This window comes from Anopheles arabiensis, chromosome 2 (genome assembly GCF_016920715.1).
Source record: "Anopheles arabiensis isolate DONGOLA chromosome 2, AaraD3, whole genome shotgun sequence".
In the NCBI taxonomy this organism is placed as follows: Eukaryota; Metazoa; Arthropoda; class Insecta; order Diptera; family Culicidae; genus Anopheles; species Anopheles arabiensis.
The window spans coordinates 32,995,440-33,015,889 of record NC_053517.1 but is presented as its reverse complement, the minus strand read 5'-3'; the positions used below and the strand labels follow the sequence as shown (position 1 = coordinate 33,015,889).

The following is a 20,450-nucleotide window of genomic DNA, read 5'->3' as shown; positions in this document are numbered from 1 at the left end:
TGCTTGCCCTTTTTCAGTGATATATGTACACTAATTTAGCACGAACTTTCTTTCGATTTTTATCGTTCACCTTACGAATAAAACAACAACACGCCCACACGCTCATTGTTTCACAGCGTTAATAAACCTTTATTTAAAACACAAATCAGTCATCCGTAGATAAAGACTTTTGATTCTTCTTTTTCCGGTTATTTTTTTTTGCCTTTGCTAACACACACACACGCGCATCACTTACGTTTTCGTCTTTTTAAAAAAATCACAGCTACAGAAATAAACCTTATCGAAAACGGGTTCACGTATTGATATAGTTGGCTTGCAAACATTCTCAAATAAAACGAACCATTCGAACCGGCCACAGCATTCGTCGTGCACAAAACACCACCGATCTAGCTAGAACCCCACTAGCTTGCCCCATTTGCCCTGCTGTTTATCCGAATGCAAAGCCATTCATGTTCATATATCGTAAATGCCCACCCCATTCCTCAAAGGACGCACTGCTCTTCCGTCCCTTATCAGCGTATCGACGATTCGCTTTTACGCGATACTTTCCCTTCCCCAGCGCGTAGTCTGTGCTTTACTCGCCGATCGGAGGGGGCTGCGGGGGCGGGGGGACGTGTTTGGAACGAAAACCCTTACCACTGAAACGTACCTAAAACTAATACTTAACATTGTTGCTTTTTTCATATTATAATCGTGTTTTTAACTCTCCCTCTCCTAGCTCTTCAAACACATTCTAGTGCTTGCGTTTTTCCCATTTCTTTTGCCGGAAGACAAATCCAGAACCCCGATGACCAATCAGCCAACCGAAATGGAAGCCGCCATGCCGGCGGATCCAACGCGAACCGAACCGAACGCGATCGCTCTCGTCCAATCCACCCACACGGCCTCGTTCCGGCTCAGCCATCGGTCCCTTCGTTCCGCTGTTCAGCTTCAACGCTCCTTCCGCTGCCCCTTGCTGTCCTGTCGACCGGACACACAACGACGCGTTCGGCGGCGGCAGCGGCGGCTGCGGCTGCTTCACCGAAAGCCCAGAAAATCGGTTAGCCGATCGTTAAGCGCGTCCAGCCAGTGAACGGTTCCTTTCGGTTTGCCGTTGACCTTAAGCTCGTTTGTCGAATTAGCCGGCAGATATTCCTCGGTTCGTATGCAGAAGTAGCTCGATATCGTGGCCCGACACATCGGACACCGGTCCAGTTTGGCTGCGGACGGAGAGTGGAGTGTGATGTTGATGAGAAAACCGAGAAAGAAGGGAAAAGTGAAACGATCAATGAGAGAGTGAGGGAGACGGCGTGAAGGAAAAGTTCCACGGTTAGGTACGGCCGCTACGGTGAATTGATCGACTTACAGACTCGCGCACACACGCGGTTAACCTTAGCAGGGGTTAACGAGAATATGCTTCAGTCTAACGACTGTCTCATTAGCATGCGTGCGACGACAGTCAGAGAGAGAGATAGAGAGGGGTGGCAAATGTAAGTCGACTAATTATTACTACGATACACCATGCCAACAATACTTTCAACTAATTAATGACTTGTTTTTCTAAACGCTTTAATAGAAAATCAACATTGATTAGGCCGGTGAGGGATGAGGGTTTGGGGTGAAAGCAAACGATTTAACGACGCTTCGACGCTCCCCGACCCTGTACTTACAGAAGCAAACTGCACAGATGCACGTATGTCGGCACGGTAGCAGCGCCCGGGAAAGTGGAAAGTAATGGCACACGACGCACAGCTGCTCCCCGACCGGGCAGTCGCGCGGCGCCGAGTCGGAACAGAGCAGCGGCTCATTATTGCCAGCACAGGCTACCGGTTCCGCCAGCGACAGTGTACCGGTCGGGACGGTGGTGCCCGTTCCGGTGGTGCTGGTGGTGCTGCCCGTACCGCCACCGCCATTGCCCGATTGGCCAGCGCCATTCGCGGCGCTGCTCGTTGCTTCATCCGCCGTCATGGGATCACCGGTGGCCAGGTAGAGTTGCTGCAAGGGAAATGGAAAGTGATAGAAAACGGTATGAGATTAGATGAAATTTTAAAGTGTATGATGAAAAAACAGGGGAGAGGAGGGAATAATTACACGACCGTGGAGAGCGATCGCGGTTCCGGTGAGTTAAGAAGCGACATTTTCATACAGCATCATGCTGCTCAGTTCAGTGAGCGTGTAATTTCAAACTTCCCATGAATAGTGCATGGTTTTTGGAGGTAAAAGTGAGTCAAAAGCAGCTTCCACCTTTTAACTATCGCGCTACGGGTTGTTAAGTTTTTCACACAGCAAAAAGCCCCAAAGCCCGATGGACGCGAATTAACGATCGGTGGAAGTGGCGATTGTGCCCCCCTTTTTCCTTATTCTTCGGTTCAACTCCATGTTCTTCTGTTCTGCCATTCGCCGTTCCAACATTCGACGGGCGGTACACGCGTGTGAGTGACCTTCAGAGCATCGACCACACAAACTTCAACCTACCCGCATTGGTGTACCGTTCTATCGCAAATTTAAACTAAAATATGGATAACCCGATCGAGGAGAGAGCGGTGGCTTCTACGCTAATCTCAAGAGTGGTCTCGGATCTAATCCTCATCCCGTTTACTCCCGATGCAGAGCGGAACGGAAGGCACGAACCGAACCACCAACGCTAATCGAAGGCAAACCACCACTACCCACCACTACCAACCGACCGACCGAGCGGACCAAAAAGAAGGCAAATTAACCAAAGCTACCCGCGTAAACCGGTATTCCGAATCTGACAAACAAAACAAAAAAGTATCGTAGTAGTTGTACTAGCAGCACTAGCGCGATCTGCAATGAGTTCATTTGAATCGATCACTGGACGCACGCGGTGGACCCGTAGTAGGGGCGAGGGGCGGCTGCAATGTTTCACAGGTTCGTTATGGACAACAGCAACGAGAAACCAGTCCGCTTTTCGCGGTAGCTCAACGACCGTTTTTACCGTTCCCTTGCCCCACCCCTCCCCTCGCTTCCCTTTGCAGGCACCACGCGGCCAGCTTCATTGGCGTTGGCGTACACCAAACTCGCACACGCGAAGCCTATACGTTGCTGCTGCTGCTGCTGCTGTTGCCGATTGCCACATGTTGCCCATGAAAAAGAAAACTGGCCAACGAACGGTGTGCCATGTGTGTGCGCACCAGGGGGGTGGGGGTGTTTGTGGTAGGGAGGGAGATGGTGCAGAAAGAAAAACAAAACCATCCTTCCCTCGTGTGTATGTAAAACCGTCGTTGTCTGCGGTGCGCACTCGCTGCGCACGTTACACGTTTTCCAGCTTCCATCACGCTCGTTTTTCTGCTTGTTGTTGCTTTTTCGTTTTTTTCATATGCACAACAGGCGGGCATTAAACATTGTGGCACCGGTATTCTCGGTCTCCAAATGCAGCTATCGCCGATCTTCTGGTAGGCTGATCGCCCTTTGCCAGTCAGTCAGTCTGTGAACTGTGAAGGTCACAGTGCCCGCCATGCTCTGCTAGCACTGCTTGCGGGTACACTCACCGGTGGTACACACATGCACCACACGCGGTCCATGCCTCTTGTGCCGCGATTGCGCAACGACGAGCCTCCGCACCGCGCGCTACATGCTAGAGAAGCGTGATGTTTGTTCTAAGTCCGCGTGCGAATCCAAATTCCATTTGGTCATTTAATCTGACCACTCTCCAATGTGTGTGTGTGTGTGTGAGAGCCAATCAAACAGGTGGCTAGTATTTGAGGGGCTAATCAACCGTGGCCACTGTCTTGTACAGTGTCGTGCAGGTTCGTTAACTTTCGACGCGACTAAGGCAAATGGTGCGAGCAGCTGCAGTCGCACGGGCACGTGTGGTGGTTGGTGGTTGGTGGTTGTTGTTGTCGCTTCGTCTTACGCTACTTACCTTTAAGCAAGATAGTTGACCGCTCGCCTGCTTCAAGTACTGGGCCAAAATAGACGTCGGCAGTGGACAGACCGGATCCCGTAAATGGACGACATTTACCAGAATTACCTGTAGAAAAGGGAAAAAAAACACACAGTTGAGATTAGACGGTGGTTCATGGTCATCGTAATGGTGAAAAGAACTCGCACGCTGCTCATACAAGAGTTATTGATTATTCTAAGCGGCTTTACTAGCTTGCAAATACAATCCTTTCACCCGTAGAGGTCGTTTAACTGTACTTTTACGATTTTCCGTATTCTATTATTGATTGGCCATTTTTCACCTCTTCGTTCTATCAAATTTCAGCAAACACCCTTCCCAGCGTACCCTTCATCCCGAATCCCGAAGCACAACACCGGCAACACATCACCGGGTTGCTGCCAAACGCTCCCAAGCATAACGCAGTAGGCTTCGCTCTGAGGAGATTTATGTATGTACCGGCCGATGGGTGGCTTTGAAATATGGTACCTCATTATCGTACAAGGCGTTTTGTTATACACCACAGCAGCATTTGTTTGGGGCGGCCTTGCGCTACAGCCAAACGTCTTCAAGGACGCAGCGGTCCGCAGAAATAGCAACCGGGCGACGGTCGGGCGCTTTCATACGGCATACGGCACACGGCCCAAGGTGATGTATGGCAAAACCATCCCACATTCTTTCCAACCGTACGTCATTCTAATGTGTCATTCGAGCGGATTGATGGATGGCACACACACACGGCACACATGTATGTATGTGTTTGGAACCGTTCCACAAACGTTCTGCCGGTCAACATTGAAATAGAAGAAACGCAAACAGCATCCAAACGACCCGCGACTACCCGGCGGTGCCGATTGTATGAGCCTCCTCTCATGTGGCTGTACTGCCGGCTCCAGAGAAATGGCCGGCTATTTGAAGAGATCCGCTTGCGCTACTCATCCCTTCCGGGAGTCAACAATAAACAGAGGCAAACGCGATGATCCCGATCGGTATCGCAAGCATAATCATCACTTCCTGCACCAAGAAAAAAACCCGTTTGACGACCCGGCGGCACAAGACAACATCACACACACACACACACAAACGCGTGCTGGCCAGTTTTGACTGTCGATGGAAGCGAAAGGAACCAGCCAAAGTATTACGACACACTATTATTATTATTAGTGTGCGATGTTATTAGGCGGCCCGCGGAGTCGGAGTGACATTGAGGTAATTTGCTTTTCTCGTTAGTTTCTCGAAAGCAAAAAAAAAAAACAAAAAATTGCAAAAAATCCTCCAAACAGCAACCCCGAAACAGGCAGGTTGTGAAGAATGGAAGTATCGGCACCTCGTCATCATGCTTTCTCGTCGAGTGAGAGTATTTCAATGGATATTCCATTTCCCGTCTCCCCGCGCCATCTTCCCGGCACATGCATGACTCACAAACTATTGTACTTTCAAACTCTGATCATTACTCAACCACATCCAGCACAAACAAACCATACAAACAACCACAAAAAAACCTTCCAAAACTACGTCCTCCTTCCGTGAAGAGCAGGGCACTGCCGGGGTCGCGCAAAAAGAAAGTGAAACGCCGTTCGTAAGTGCAGCGTGTCGCGAGATGCAAAGAAGATCGGTCGGTTGGGCCACCTCTTGCCGCACAACGCGGTGAAAGTATGTCCCTTTCTTTTCTACCAGCGTGACGGGGACGATCCGGTTCGTGGCTTTTGCGTCAAGCGCTTGCGCGGAGACGCTTGCACGCGCGCCCAATGTACCACCAGAAACGCACGTGGTGCAGTCCGTCTTTCACCGGTGCGTGGCTGCGCATTCATTTAGGTGGAAGCTTCACGGAGATGAACTAAACTTTTTTTCCTCCACCCCTTTGAAGGGAAAAGGGAAACTTTCACAACGAGTTGTGGCGAGATTTTCTATCCGAAGGTCACTCGCGATGCTCGGCTGAACGAGCTCGGTTTTCAAGAGGGATGCTTAGATTGTAGAAGCTTGTCACATTTCCCGTGGGTAGAAAGTTGGTCACCTTTTCTTCCACTTCTCCCTCCCGCTATCACGCATTGACGCATTGACCTACAAGAAAGGAATAAAACCAGGATAAACAAACTCTCACCGGAACAGATACGGCAAAGGTGGTAACAATATACAGTACACACACATACACACACCGATTGATCAATTGCTCTTTTGGTTGTGCAATCGTCGCCGCCAGAACTGTGTTTGTTTTGCCTTATTTCGGCATCTTCCTGTGTGCTTCCGCACGCAAACCCGCTCATATGCACGTACGTGCTATTTTATGTTTGTCCCCAAGCCCACTGCCTCCTCACACTCACAAAGTCGTCATAATCGGTCAAAAGCGGGGAGGGAAAAAGTCCCGCGGAACGACGATTCCGCCAAATTTGGCTGTTTGTATATGGAAACGAGGAAATGGGGAATAATCGTTATAACGCTATTATATGTTTTACATAATCTGTTTACTCTCGAGTTGAGTTCCGCAAAAAAAAAAAACATGGGATAAACCGGCCCCACTGTTGTAGCCGGCCATGTATCGCAAAAATGTGGGACAATGTGGTTGGGCGGAACGCGCGTTTTTGTATAAACACACACACACAGAGAGACACGAGCGCTGAACCTTTCGGTGCCATATGATTGAGATCAAGAAAGGGAGAAAGCAAGAAGCTGCTCATGAAAACGATTACTCAATATTTAATGTATGCACACACAGAGGAAGGCACAAAAACATCCCCCCGGTTGGATGGCGTAATCGATACACAGCAAGGGAGGCCGGCTGACAGGCGAGAGGAAATGCAAAAATCAATATCATCCCGGCAACAGCCGCGTAATCGCGGACACGGGGTGTCCGTTCGGTGATGACGGTCGATCTGTAGCAACTCCTTTTTCGGGCTGGAGGTCACCTTTTAGGTCAAAGAGAAAGTGAAGACACGAGTTCCGTCCCGCTGTGTGGGGTAATTCCCGTCGGGAGCGGGTTGCTTCTATTTGCGCATCGCCCCCCAAAGACACTGGCAAGGGATGGGTTTTGGGGTTTCGATAATCTCATCATTTGGTCTCCACCCTTCCCACCTAATGAGAATCCGCAACGATAGCTTAATAGCAATAAAACACCACTCAGCCGCCACTTACCGTCTCGTCCGGATGCAGCAGCTCCTCCGGTTCCGTTTCGCGGATCATAAACACCACCAGCGGGTAGGCGAGTCGGGGCGGTGCGCCCAGGATCAGCGGTGGCTTCGGGGACTGTAGCGTGATGACATGTTCCGTGTGCGGTTGGCAGCATCTATTTTTGGGTTGCAGCGACCACGAACCGCGAACCGGAAGATCGAGATGGAGAGAAAGAAAACGACACCACGCGCAAAGTCAGATTAGATTGATCGTGGTAGTAGTATAGAGAGCGAGGCGAATATGCTAATAATGCTAAGCTAACGCATAAAATAAGCTGCCGGGATTAAAGCCTGGAACGTTCTCGCTTGTGCTGTGTCACTTCTCTACTCGACTAAACTGTGATTGGGAATTTCGAAAAGGCAAATAGCAACAGCAACAACAACAAAATCGCGATAATCATGAATATTTGAGCAGATTCGCAAAACTGGTTTGCTGGTATGCTTGGTCGATCGCGAAATCGTTCCGAGGGTTCGATCACCTTTGCCGATAAGAAGCAAAGGACACATTCTGCAACCAAAACCAAAACCCCACATGAGAACAAGTGCCCGTGTGACAAAAGACCAAGGAAAAATTTAATGGCAACAAAGATGGCCGCAGAATCCGGACAGCCAGCCGCCGCGCACCCGGAAAGGTGATATGATATCCCCGTACAAGGGGGCAGTGAAGTCAGACCTTACGTTAGTTGCCAGTTGCTGACAGTAGCTGGAGTCGACGATGTGCGAATTCGATGCGTCCCGCAGGTCGTTCCACGTGCGCCACAGCGACACATGCAGCTCGCGGATGGAGACGCCCCAGAACGCTTGCAGCGAGTACTTCACCTGACTGGACACCGCTAGCCGTACCTCTGGAAGGAAAGAACAGGGCAGAAGAAAAGATGAAAAACAATATTAAGCACTGATTTGAAGCAAAAACAACGCAATGTGTGTGTTTGTAAGTGATATTAGTCAGCTACCGGCGCGGCAGGTTGCAATGTCACGCACGTCTTGCAGATTAGCAGCAGCCGCTAATGACAGTCGAATGATTAGAGATGAAGGAAGTAAAACAAAGCCGATGTTAAATAATCTCTGATCTGAGAAAATGTGAGTAAGGAAGTAAATGCAAAGAAAAACCTGTTTCTCCCTCGCATTGATGGCGACCCTTTGGCGCTAGAATGCGGCGCACCACACTGGTGGCTGGCGTACGGTACACGCAGAAAGTGAAATTATTCAATCCGTTTGCCTGCGACGCTTCCCACCCTCTCGCCCACGGCAGGAACAGTCGGATCGCTCGGGAAATCCAGAACTGTAATGCAAAAGGGTGCAGCAGTACAGCCGCCCGGCTACCGGTATGACGACAATTACCCCCGCCAACAACGGCCGTCTGCTTGGCAGGGGCAACTCTTTACCGCCATGGGTCACCGGTCACCGTGGAGCACCTCACGTGATCTCGGTCACGTAGTGCTCTGCCGGGGTGGCTAGTCATCAGAACAGGTATTACACACTCACTTATCGTCGCTGCCATCGCCGCCGTCTGTCTGTGGTGAGTGGTACGGCCGGAGAGACTAGCGGTAAAGTTCTAATAGAATGGACAGAGTCATACGTGCGTGCGCGGCAATGCTAGCCCGATGACTCAATGTCACACAACGGACGGACGGTTGATCGTGCACGACATCCCTAGGGAGGACTGGATGGGCAGAAAAAAAAAACGGGCCACTAATTCTAGGTTAACATGGCGTTGCAAACTGGAACTGGTCCGATGGATGAACGAGAGGGCAATTTATGGTCCAGATGAACGATAGGGCAATTTATGGGTTTTTTGCGGGTAGGTGTGTGTGTGTGTGTGTGTGTGTGTGTGTGTGTGTGTGTGTGTGTGTGTGTGAGTGAGTGGGAAAGCATTTTAGCGTTGCTTGAGGGAAATCGAACTGATGTAGAATCATTGGCAATACACATGGTTTTCTTTTCACTACTTTGTATACGAGTGCGCAAGGTGGTAGTGCACTTGAGCCGCGAACCCGCGCACATTGCATTCACTTTGTACGCCTATGATGATCGTACTGCAAAGCAAGCGGGATTTGCATCTTACAAGTGGCTTATCGTTAACTTGTTCAGTGCGAGCGTTTGTTCTACCGACACGAGTTTGTTCTACAGCCAGCGTGCGTCACGATCATCTTCTTCTAATCAAACGCCATATAAATTCCAGCCACAAAAGCGACGCAGCGACTGGCAGACTGAATGTGAAGATAGAATGAAAAACCATGCCAAAAAGCCAACTGCTCATAATGTCGAAATGCAAAACTGACCAGAAATTTGTACCTCGAGCCGGAAAACACAGCAAAAATGTGCTAAACGTGCGCTGCATACAAATAACAGCGTGTATGTGAGCAGTTTGTTAGCAAACGATGCAACCCCAGTCGTCCTCTTCTGCCTGCCCTTCCTCCTAACACCTCATCATTGCGTGATCTGTTCTGCTGCTCCCCGGTGCTTTATACTTTCCTAATTTGTTTTACCAACATGTTTGCACTTTAAATACCCTCTTTACGGACGTGCGCCGTAAAACACTGCTATCACTGTCTCGGTTCGAATGCGAAATTGGATCGAAACTGCGACACGAAGATGCAAAACTGTTGACACAAGGCGTTACCGGCGTATTACACGCAGCACGTGCTCGTAACTCTTCGCCGTACGACATGGTTTGAACTGTTTTGACCGATTCTAACCATAAAGTGCTGGTAATTTTCTAGTTCCTAGCTTTGTCCTGCCATGCGGATGTGGTCAAACTCTGCACAATCTATTTTCCTCGCTTGATCGAACATGGGAGCCGCTTCTTTGTGATTTGCTAATTTCCCTCTCACTTTTATCTAAACAAAAAAAACAATATTACTATCTTTACTATCGAATATCGTGTTGCTGTCCCTTTTTTGTAGCTAGCATTCTGCGTGTATTTGGTTTCAAAGTGCCGCGATCGACTCCATTCTACCCCCGAATGCGAAACTGCTACCGACCGATCGTTTCGTAACAATTTCGTACGCGATCGAGTGATCTTCGAGCGCGACTGGGGCTGAGGCGAGGGGAGCCATGCCACACACCGCATTCTTGGATTGGTGACGGTGACCGGATCGAAAGAATTCGATAGGTGCAACACCTCGCAGCCCGTCCCGCAGCCTCGTTTTTTTTCTTCTTACCACATTCATTACGCACGTTCGGTGTTCTGTGCCACACACATTCGGACACGGTGTTCTTTCTCATCTTATTATGTTACCGAGCATTGCACGGCCGCGGGCCCTCCTCTCCCAAACCATCGGTCAACCTACCGTCGAACGAATTGTTTCCCGCGTCGAGCAGCCGGACAGTGAACGGTATGTGGACGCGGGTCATTTTGAGGCGCGGTACATGCACGTTATGGTTCTGCTGCGTTACGTTCGACGGCCTTAACACGTCATCGGCCTGCACTCGAAGTATCACGGCGGCCCTGGAAGTAAACGAGTTGTGTGTGTGTACACAGAGAGAGATAGAGAGAAACAGAAAGAAAGAAATACACAGATGAGTATGAGTTTTTTTGTTGGGTGTTTGTTTCTTTGTTATTCTCTACTTAAGAAGAAGAAGATGATGATCATGATGTTGATGATGACGGTGTGAGTAATGAGATGAATCGTGGTCTGTTGTCCCGTGGTCAGAGACATCGAAGAGTAACGGTAAAGGGTGTATAACGGAATGTGGGCCAGAGCGGACAGCGACCGCGGAGCAACGGTATGAAGGTCTATCAAATTGACTTGAGCCCCGCGTGGTGAGTGAGTTTGCAGTGATCCACTAAATGGTAAAGGTGTACAAGTACACACCGATCACGAAGGTTAGGTGGGGCGGCGGTGGTTGTGGTAAATAGTTGAAGAACCGTTAAAGAAATTAAACACACTCGGACTTGTGCACTGCGCGATGGCCTTCCCCCATACATAAAGCGGTTGCCGGTCAGATGCAGCGCCCTTTACCCCACTTGTGCTCACTCGCATAGTCGTTTCAAAGCCTGCTGCTGCTTCGACGACATTCATTCTCAAGTCCTACTCAGACGTTCACACTGGTTTGTGGCTCGCAGTCGGTTTTAACTGACCACTCCGATGCTTGACTTTGAACTGCTTGAGGGCAGCGGTAAGCAGCAGTACCCGCAGCTTACCCTGCAGCATCCACAGCAGTATGCGGTGGTTTTGCTGTAACTGTGCACGGGCGCAACACCACCCAAGGGAAAGAAAGTGTTCGATTGCTGCCGCAAAGAGTGTTCGATTGCTTCACACTTCTTGTGCTATCGGTACACAGACGTTTGTTGAGTCAATCGCTTCACCATGGGAGATACCGGTAGCACACACTTCGAAAGTACGAACCAACCTGCCTGCACCCTGAAGAGACACCGACAGCGATCGACAGCATCCCTTCTAGGGCAGGCTGTAGCCGTCACCGTACAGAACAGCGTCGCTTCAGGCGCTGGCACGAACAAGGATTGGGATAGTTGTCGGTGTCCATGTCCATCTGCAATAAAGAGCAATGGCGAAACCGGCATGCCGTCGCAGAACACGACACGCGTAAATTGACCCTCACGGCATCGATCACTGGCATCAGCTGACGCAAGGCAGCGTCGTCAGCCCAAAGGCTTGCAAGCGGTCCGTAGACGACGTGTCGCAAACGACGCAAGAACGCGCCGCATGCTGGATTTAGACTGGCGGAATTGCAAACCGATTCCGTTTGGTCCGTTCACTCTCCCGCCCGGCGAACGGAACAGCACAACACACAACACCCGGGCAGGATCTTACAGCTAAATGGTCTAATATACTGTGTCCATCGTACGAAGCAGTTGCACACATGATCATTGCTTCGCCACCGATCGATCACCAGACCCGAGACGACGGCGTTGTCTCCGGGTCGGTGCGTTGGGATTTCACGTTCGTGTGCGCTGGGGCGTGTGTTGGTTAGTTCGTTGGTTGGCGCACACGATGGGACAGACACGATCCAGCAGCAGCAGCAGCAGCAGCAGCACACCGGTTTAAAACCAAGTCAAGGCTGACCGAATGTGGCGAAGGTGTTGTGTGCGTGAGTGTGCGCGTTTGTTTTATAGCGCTCACCACCACGACTCTGGCGCTCTGCACAGCATCCCCCAAGTGAGGGGTTGTGGTACGTTTCTGAGAGGTTTTTTTCTTCTTCTAGTTTTGTTGCAGAAATTTGCACCACGAGGAGGTAGTTACAGGATGGCAATGGTGAATATACTGCCGCTCCTCGATCCACTGCAGAACTGTGCAGAGATCGATCTTCAAGAAGCTTTCATTTTGGTGGGGTATGTACAACATATGGGTGGCTTTTTGGGGCCGTTCGGCATGACCACGCAGCCCCGTTTGGAACGAATTGGCTTCGCACGAAACGAAACGTGTACGTGGGGCATGATGTGGGAAAGAATGTTATATGAACCAGGCCTGAAAAGGCACGGGTCTGGTGTGACCGGCGTTGTCAATATCATAAACAACCGTAACAAATGTTCCAGGTTGGAATCCAGGCATAGGGTCACTAGGCTGCTAGACACAACCTGCCACAGAAACATACGAAACTGTGTTCACTGTTCATGCGAATTCTTCTAAAAGCCATCGATTCATTCCAGTCAGAAACAAAAACCTTCCATCAAACTGTTTTTCCGTAAAAGGACTATGCATACCGAATTGTGATCCTAATGACATGACCACAAGAAGTTAAAAAAAACATTGTTGCCCACGGTGAACTCTTGCAGGTTAACCTGAGTGAGGTACTTTCTCGTTGTAGAGGGGTTTTCCCCGTCCTTGTAACATTTACATTAATAAAATTGATTGCTTTATGCTATGACCCGCGTACATATTGTAGAAACCCCGATGTGACATTGTACTGCACAGTCAACCAACTAACTTCGCAAGTTTACATGTGTAAATCGTGCAGCAATGATTAACGCCATGTTTAGGACCATAAGATGTCTATAACTAGTAGAAGAAGCCGTTTTATTCCAAGTTCTTCAGTGCGACTCCAGTAATTTTCCAGTTCAAAACGTAATCGCTTACCAGCAACTAAGTCAATGGAAGAATAAGAACTTTTTCGAACTCAAATGGACGATAACACTGACATCTACCGGTTGTATGATCGCCTAGTAGCACATAGAACATAGAATATATTAACTCTTTATTTGCATCTCCGAGGTCGTGTTCCGTGGTATAATTGTCAAATCGCACGACCTAACGACAGGCTCATCATGGGTTAATGCCCCATGTGCAACCTTCCATACGCAGAACTGACAATATCCTGGTATTGGAAAACAAATCAACCACAGATCACAGAGCCTAAAAGTGGCTTTGGTAAGGCCCTAGATTAATTCTGATTATTGTCCAAAAAGAAAATAAGATTTGATGGAGATAGTTGCAGTAGTAAGCACTATTTTAGATGCTCCAAAGCACTGGAATGCTGCACTAATTATATCACATTGTAAATTTGCAAGTTGTTCACATCCTTCCCATCCCATGGATTTGAGGATGCACATCCAAAAGATCTCAACTCAATACGAGAGCACGCTTACGAGAGATCAACTATAACCCCACAGCTTGCACACCACAAGCCACCTCTTCCCAATATACAAATTTGCCACCTGTTGTAGTAGTAGTAGTAGCAGCACCATTAGCCCGCCGTTTGATGCGGTTCGCCAATTCACCAAACTTCAACGGTGCGTCGTTATGCGGAAGACAACTGCTGCTCTGATCCGTTTTATGGTTACGTGTCGTACGCGATCACTTCGGCGCTCTCCTTCTCGGCCCAGCACCCCTTCTTCCCGTTCCAAAAATTTATGGCCACGGTTGGCGTACGGTTGAACGCACGCACTCACGAACATAGCAAATGCTGCCGCCGTTCGCCAGTTGCTTCCCTGCACGGTTTTCGGTTCGGTCACCGGCACGCCGGTTGCAAATGATAATGAAATCATAATAACGCCGGTACAACAACTAGCTAGCTTTCGTAGGGTGCCGTCGCGTTGATCGTTCACCCGAGTCACCCCACCCACCGATCCCTTCTCCGTTGTCTTTGACTGCCTGGTAGGAACCTCAACAACAACTACACAAAAAAACACACACACAGCAGATCCCCCAATCCGACCGAGGGTGGTGTTGATGTTCGTTAATTTATGCTGCCCACGGTTACACCAATCCACCAACCAACCAACTTCCTCCCGAACCAACACCGTCACCTCTCTCCCACTCCCCCCATTGTTGCGGTTCGGAAATCGTACAAAAGTGACAAATATATACAGCACGTTAAGGCACAGCTAGAGGCGGGTGCGAGGGCCGATAACGTAAAAGGAACATTGAAACATTGCCACCTTTTGGGACGATTTGTTTCTTCTGCTTCTGGCATCGCGCGTCGCACTTTCAAGGACGCGTGCGCCTAGGCGTTTGGCGTCGCGTCCGCCGGCCCGTTGCCCATAGACGCGTTTAGGGGCGGCGGCGGCGGAGGGGGCGACTTGCGAATCGGAGTTCCCCGTAGTTCGCGTTCTTATCTTGCTGTTGTTTGCAAGTGCTTTGATGTTACAAAACGTTTACGTTATTGATGTGCGACCTGTGACAACAGATAGCAGCAGAACCTTTGGGAAAGAAATATGGCACGTTGAACAAAAGTGCGTTTGATTTGCTTGGAATTTCTTGTTTCGAAAGATCAAATCATTATACAGTTAAGCACAATTCTTTTCTTAATTACCCAAGAGTGATATTAAACTTTTTAGGTTTTATATGGCTCATTCTCATCTTTAGTGTCTGGTAACAGTCACCATTATCATGAGATGATTTTAGCCCGAACATATTCCCATACACAAAAATGACACAGTCTAGCTCCGTTAGTGCAAATATTCCTGGTCCTTCCTTTGCGATCTTGGTCAGAATGTCGCACCGTTCATCTTGCTAAACCAATTAGCATTGTTTTGATTGATCGCTCATGAAACGATCGTTTCCGTTAATTCGGCGCCAGCACCCACGGATCAACGCCACGCTTCAACGGGCTGGATGGTTGCTCGATGATGCATATTAAAAGGCACAAAAATAACAATCCCCCCTCACACCCAAACGTTTGGGGAACCAGTTTTCGACCTTTTGGCGATACAAAAACGCGGACGAGCGCAAGCGCTTCTGCGTGATTTCTTGCGCTTTCTTGATGTTTTGATGTCCAGCTGGTTGGTTGTGAATTCTCCGGTCGGTTCTAAATCAACGCGTTTATGGAGATGCGCGAAGAAGAAACGCAATCCATTTACGCCACCGGTGACCGAAAACAGCGCATGTTGTCAACTATTGGACCGTTGTAAATTCGCCCTTGAAGATTCGAAGAAGATAATACAACAAAAAAGACCCCATGCGAAACCCCGGAAGTTTAGCGAAGATACACACAACAATCGGGGCTGCCACATGGTTGAGGGTTTTAAGAAGAAGATGAAAACAAGTTTCATCACATCCCACATATCCCTTTCGCGGGTGGCCGGGAGACACAGCCACGTGCCACATCCACCGCCAATAGGCCACCGGTGCGTGCGCACTGCTGAGGGGGAAATTGATGCACCGTGACAAATGTATTCGCAGGGGCGAACAACATCAACCGTATCATTTCTCTTTTTGTTTGGACGATTTTCACCACAACTTTCGGTTTCCACTATTTTTCCACTATAATGGAAAAGTGTTTTGAAGGGTCTGAATGTAGAGATGAAAACGGGGGTACATTAAAGGGAAGAAGATTAGTGAAGGCGATTCTATTACTCACTTGATCAGGAACATGATAGTGGCACCGATGCACACGATCACCGCTGTCAGCGGCAGCAGGTTGGTGATTTCTGCCGCCGAAAATGTTAACGTACTAAACGCACTCATCTTCGCTTGTCGCTGTGCTGTTGTTGCTGGACACTTGAAAGTATTTGTATACGGTGCGATTACTTCAGCACCCGTTCCGGTATGCGCCTGTTTCTTCGCTTCACTTCGGCTTTAAAAAACACACAGACCAAGCTGTATATGTCACGAAAAACACGCTCGCACACACACAACACACAAACAACACTACAAAATCACTATTGGATGATGTTTTTGATAATAAATAAAATTAAGTCAAACTTGAACCAGCCAAACAAACAAACAAACAAACACTACAGTTTTCGTTCGAGCAAGCACGCGACGATATCTTACGGCGCACAAGCATCCGATCAGCATACTATGGAACGCGATCTCGTTTTGATCTTGAACCGGCCACCGGTACACAGGGGGACGAGTGTTGCCGATCACAACAACATCAGCCCAACAGTCACGCGCTGCCACGGTGTGACGACAGATGGGACACGGGGAAAGAGAAAGTAACCCGAATGAAGATAGTTCGTTTTGCCGTTTGCTTGTTTGATCGTTCGAGTTTTCCTATATCGTTCGCACTTTTATGCTGCCTGTGCTCGAGGTTTGCTTGCTTTTAGCGCCGGCGTTTACATACAGCATTCACACACACACACACACACATTCACGCAAACATACACCGAGGCGGCCACTTCGCTCACGCGCCTTTGCTCGCCCGTGCTTCTCCGCACACGCACGTAGCAAGAAATGGTGTTATGTTGTTGCGCAGTTTCCGAGTGGATGAACTTTCACGCAAACGAACCGCGCGCACCACACTGCCGAGTTGATTAACCTCTCTCCGCGCCGCGGATCGGCGCAGCTTTCGCTCTGGTCGCTCTGGTCCGGACGTTCAGAACGGTATTCTCGCGCGGCCGCTCGCCAGACAGGCAAAAGTGCTTGCGCCTGTCGATCGATCAGCTCTTCGTCGTTTGTCGGGTCGCACACAGCTCGCTAATGTTGTGCGACCATTTAAACAGTACGCTCTGCCCGTGCCCTCTTGCGCTTGTGCAGTGTGCTTTTTATGCTCACCTAACCACCCCCGCGCGCCCAAGGTTTGTATGCGCTCACGTCAAACAACAGCCTGCAAACAACGTCAGCGTGAATCGACCACGGCTAACTATTGGGGTAGCGATGTTTCCCGACCGAATTGCCCGCACATTGCCTCCGCTTCACACCAGCGCTGAAACATAACTGAACCCTGCGTGAATGCGTCCGCGCCCGGTCGGTGTGGCTTCAGTGGATGCCTCCCCACCGCTGCCGTTACGGCCGCGAGCGTTCGCGAACGGGCAGCAGCCGAGCCGAATCAAGCGAATGGTGCCTGGTGCAAGGGCGGCGGAGCGCGATCGTGCACAAGATGAAAAGAATAAGCGATGCTGGTGATGGTGGAGGGGGCAAAACTAGCTGCAGTCCAGCAGCAGCAGCAGCAGCATCAAGCCCGCGGTGCACTTTGCTGCAGACCGTGTATCGTTCGTTGCGCACGAGTTCAGTAAGGTGTTGTTGATATCGTTTTTGTTGGTTTCCTTTTTTTTGTTGTTGTTTTTGGTTTGGTTTATCGTATTTCTGCTTCCCAACATTCGTGGTCAGGCTGTTCTAAAGCATACTGTTTGTGGCGATCGACCGTCAAGCTGTCAGCTGAATACGCCCCGACGGATGCGCTACTCTCGATGCGCGGTTCGATCTACTCGGCTGCCAAAAATGGGAAGCGATCGTGCAGGATTCAAAGCGAACGATACCTGTTTCTGTTTTGCACAAGTTTGCTTCACCGTTCCAGTGATTGGCACAACATGAAATTAAGAAGACGCGTTCGAATTGGTAGTCGTCCTACATCCATTTGTTCTTCAGTAATTACTTAATCCGCGCTGAAAAGAAAAGCCAAAAAGTATGGGTATTACTCGATACAGCTAAAACGATCGTTCTCGTAGGCAAATCAACTAAACCCGCGAAGATTTCCCTTTCCGCGATTGAGCTTCATTTCGAAGTCCAATACAATATTTGTCGAATTCTCTGCGAACCCAGGCAACATAACGAAGGTAAGATTCTGGCAGGAACGGTCCCGCTGCACATTGTCCATTGCTTCGGCAGCCTTTCTTTTTTGGCTAAAGTGCTAATATATTACATCATGTTATAGGAATGTTTCCTCCCTCTCCTTGAAGTGCGGTCGGCGGTTTTCGTCTTTGAGCAGCACGCCAGCGAGAGGTTGTTTCGATCGTTTCGCCTGCTCCGAGCCCTCACAATCAGCCTTATCGCGTTTGCACCGATGTTTGCACAGTTGATTCTGTAGTTTTTCTCTCTCCCTCCTCCTTCTATACTGCCGCGTACACGTTGTTGGCGCACTGGCTGCTGCTGCTGCTGCTGCTGCTGCTGAGACGGAGGAGCTCGTTTCGTTTTCTTCCAACACACGGCTGGCTAACTAGATTGCTTACGGGGTTCGGTTTGCTTCCTTCCGGCGGCGATGACATTATCGGCTGGAGCGGACCCGTCGTCGTCGTCATGCATCCGCGTCCACCACCAGGAAGGACATTTGTGTTTGCTCAGAAGTTCATTGATGTTGTACATGTACACACACATACCAGTCGCAGTACCTGACCGGCTTCGACCTTCCTTCTCTTTCTCACTGCGCTTTCTATCGTATTCTTTACTAATTTTCCTCTCCCACTCTTTCTCTCTCTCTCGCTCTGTGCTTGCACTGAGCACTGTGTGTGTTTGTGTTGTGTAGTTGCACAAGTACAGTGCGTCGTCCCACGAAGGGCAGACTTTGGGTGCTGTTGCCGTTGGTGATGATGCGCCGTGCTGGTGGGGTGCTTCGCTTTATCCCCACCAGCAGTCAGGGTAGGCGTCGTCCTTCACCGGGTAGGTTCTTGTTTATATTTTACATCGATACAGCTGCGGGAGGGAAGCAGCCGCCCGACGGTGTTGTCTGGAGGGCAAACCTTTTAATGCCAGGTACTACCACTACAACTACTACTGCTGCTGCTACGGTACTTGGCAAGAAAGTGTGCCTTAAACAAGGCTTTGTCCGTTGAGATGAAACCAAAACGCGCAGCAAAACAAAAAAAAACCCATGCCACAATTTACTTCCATTCCCTTTTATAGCCTCATTTTGGAGCAACTAAACCCCGAAATACCGTTTAACGTTAAGCCACAGAGCCAGCTCCTATCCGTTCGATCTACAGGCGAGAGTTGGCTATTCGTTCGCCAATTTCTATTCTCCCTTTTTTTTGCTTGCCTGCCCAACCCAACCTCAGCCAACACGCCAGCACTAACGGTGCACCAGCCCCGATGATCGTGGGATGAAGAAAGTACAACAGCAGCAGCAAAAAAAGGTGCAAAAATTTGGGACACAGCATTTATCCGTGCCACAGTTTCCCTTGGCGGTACACTTCCGCCGGCCGACGGTGGGAAACGGTGGCGTAAGCCTCCCACGGCAGCGACCGGCTCTGAGAATTGACCGTGTTTGCATGCCGAATTTGGCACATTTATTAGCATTATCCCGGGGGTGTTTGGCACCAACAAAAAAAAAAGGCTTGACGATGATGATGATGGATGTGAGATAAGACTCTATTATTCCACCGATACAAAAAAAAAACAGCACAATATCATCACACATCTGGTTTTCTTCGAAATGGCAAGAATTAGAATAGGGGACGATAAGTGGGCTAAACAAATTTGCATTGCTCTGGTTGTTTGCTCAAAACATAATCGGGTGGGCCAAAACTTTCGCCCTTATCGTGCTGCTTTGCTTGCTGCTCACCTAGATCCGGGCGCATCTCTGTACGCACCACAACAAAGTGGCATCTTCTAGAACTTCTGCCCCAAGGGTGGCAGGCGTATCGCGTTACGACAAACGATGCTGCCAGCGGCCACACACACACACACTCAGCATTGCTTTGGGAAGCGATTTTCCGCATTTTTCTGCGCACCATACGCAGTATGCTATCTGGTCCAACTACACTCTATTACGTACGTACCTGCCTGCTGCTGGCGGCTCCCTTCGGCGTGGTATTATCGTTTGGCCTGTACACGCACTGTTAATGCAATACGCAGAACCGCAACCGCTTTTTTTCTTCTTGCTTTTCTGGCTTTGCTACCAGCCTCGCGCACAAAAACCATAGTTTCCTTCCATTAGTCACGTTTGTTATTGAGCGAGGGGGGTTGTGTGTGAGTGTGTTTTTTTTGTCCTCTTCTGCGGGCAAGAAAAACATTCGATAGCAGTTCGGCGCACGCTGCCAAGCATCAGCTGATTCAAAAATTACCCCACCACATTTGACAGGTTGACGACAGCTGACGGGAAGAGGTATTTTGCCCATGCAGCACAAAATAATCCCTGGGCAAAATTTAAAACAGCCGTTGGAGCTGCAAATACCTCGAGAAACAATTATTTTAAGGCTTTAGTAATTATTACGCGCAATAAGAAAGTTGAAAATGTTAAGGAATTGCAAAATTTGAGAGAATTGTATTAATTTGTTTAATTAAACATATATTTCCAGATAAATATGTACTAGGATTGGTAAAAAATGATTAATAAAAAAAATA

General features: G+C 49.2%; 1 protein-coding gene across 3 annotated transcripts; it reads right to left on the bottom strand.

The window, feature by feature from the left end:
* Window positions 1-101: 101 nt before the first annotated feature.
* LOC120894316 (cell growth regulator with RING finger domain protein 1-like) lies at window positions 102-20,121 on the bottom strand. Of its 3 annotated transcripts, none has more exons than XM_040296828.1 (9): window positions 19,886-20,121; window positions 16,947-17,776; window positions 15,808-16,108; window positions 10,338-10,495; window positions 7,721-7,892; window positions 7,013-7,163; window positions 3,866-3,973; window positions 1,650-1,974; window positions 102-1,199 (listed from the first exon to the last, which is right to left on the bottom strand). In XM_040296828.1, exons 3-9 carry the CDS (start codon window positions 15,912-15,914, stop codon window positions 1,018-1,020), a joined length of 1,203 nt encoding a protein of 400 aa, XP_040152762.1. In that variant the 5' UTR covers window positions 15,915-16,108; window positions 16,947-17,776; window positions 19,886-20,121; the 3' UTR covers window positions 102-1,017. The 3 variants fall into 3 exon arrangements, with proteins under 3 accessions (XP_040152762.1, XP_040152763.1, XP_040152761.1); XM_040296829.1 differs by having other exon boundaries at window positions 17,651-17,776; XM_040296827.1 differs by lacking the exon at window positions 19,886-20,121 and adding an exon at window positions 18,034-18,244 and having other exon boundaries at window positions 15,808-17,776.
* Between the last annotated feature and the right edge of the window lie 329 nt (window positions 20,122-20,450).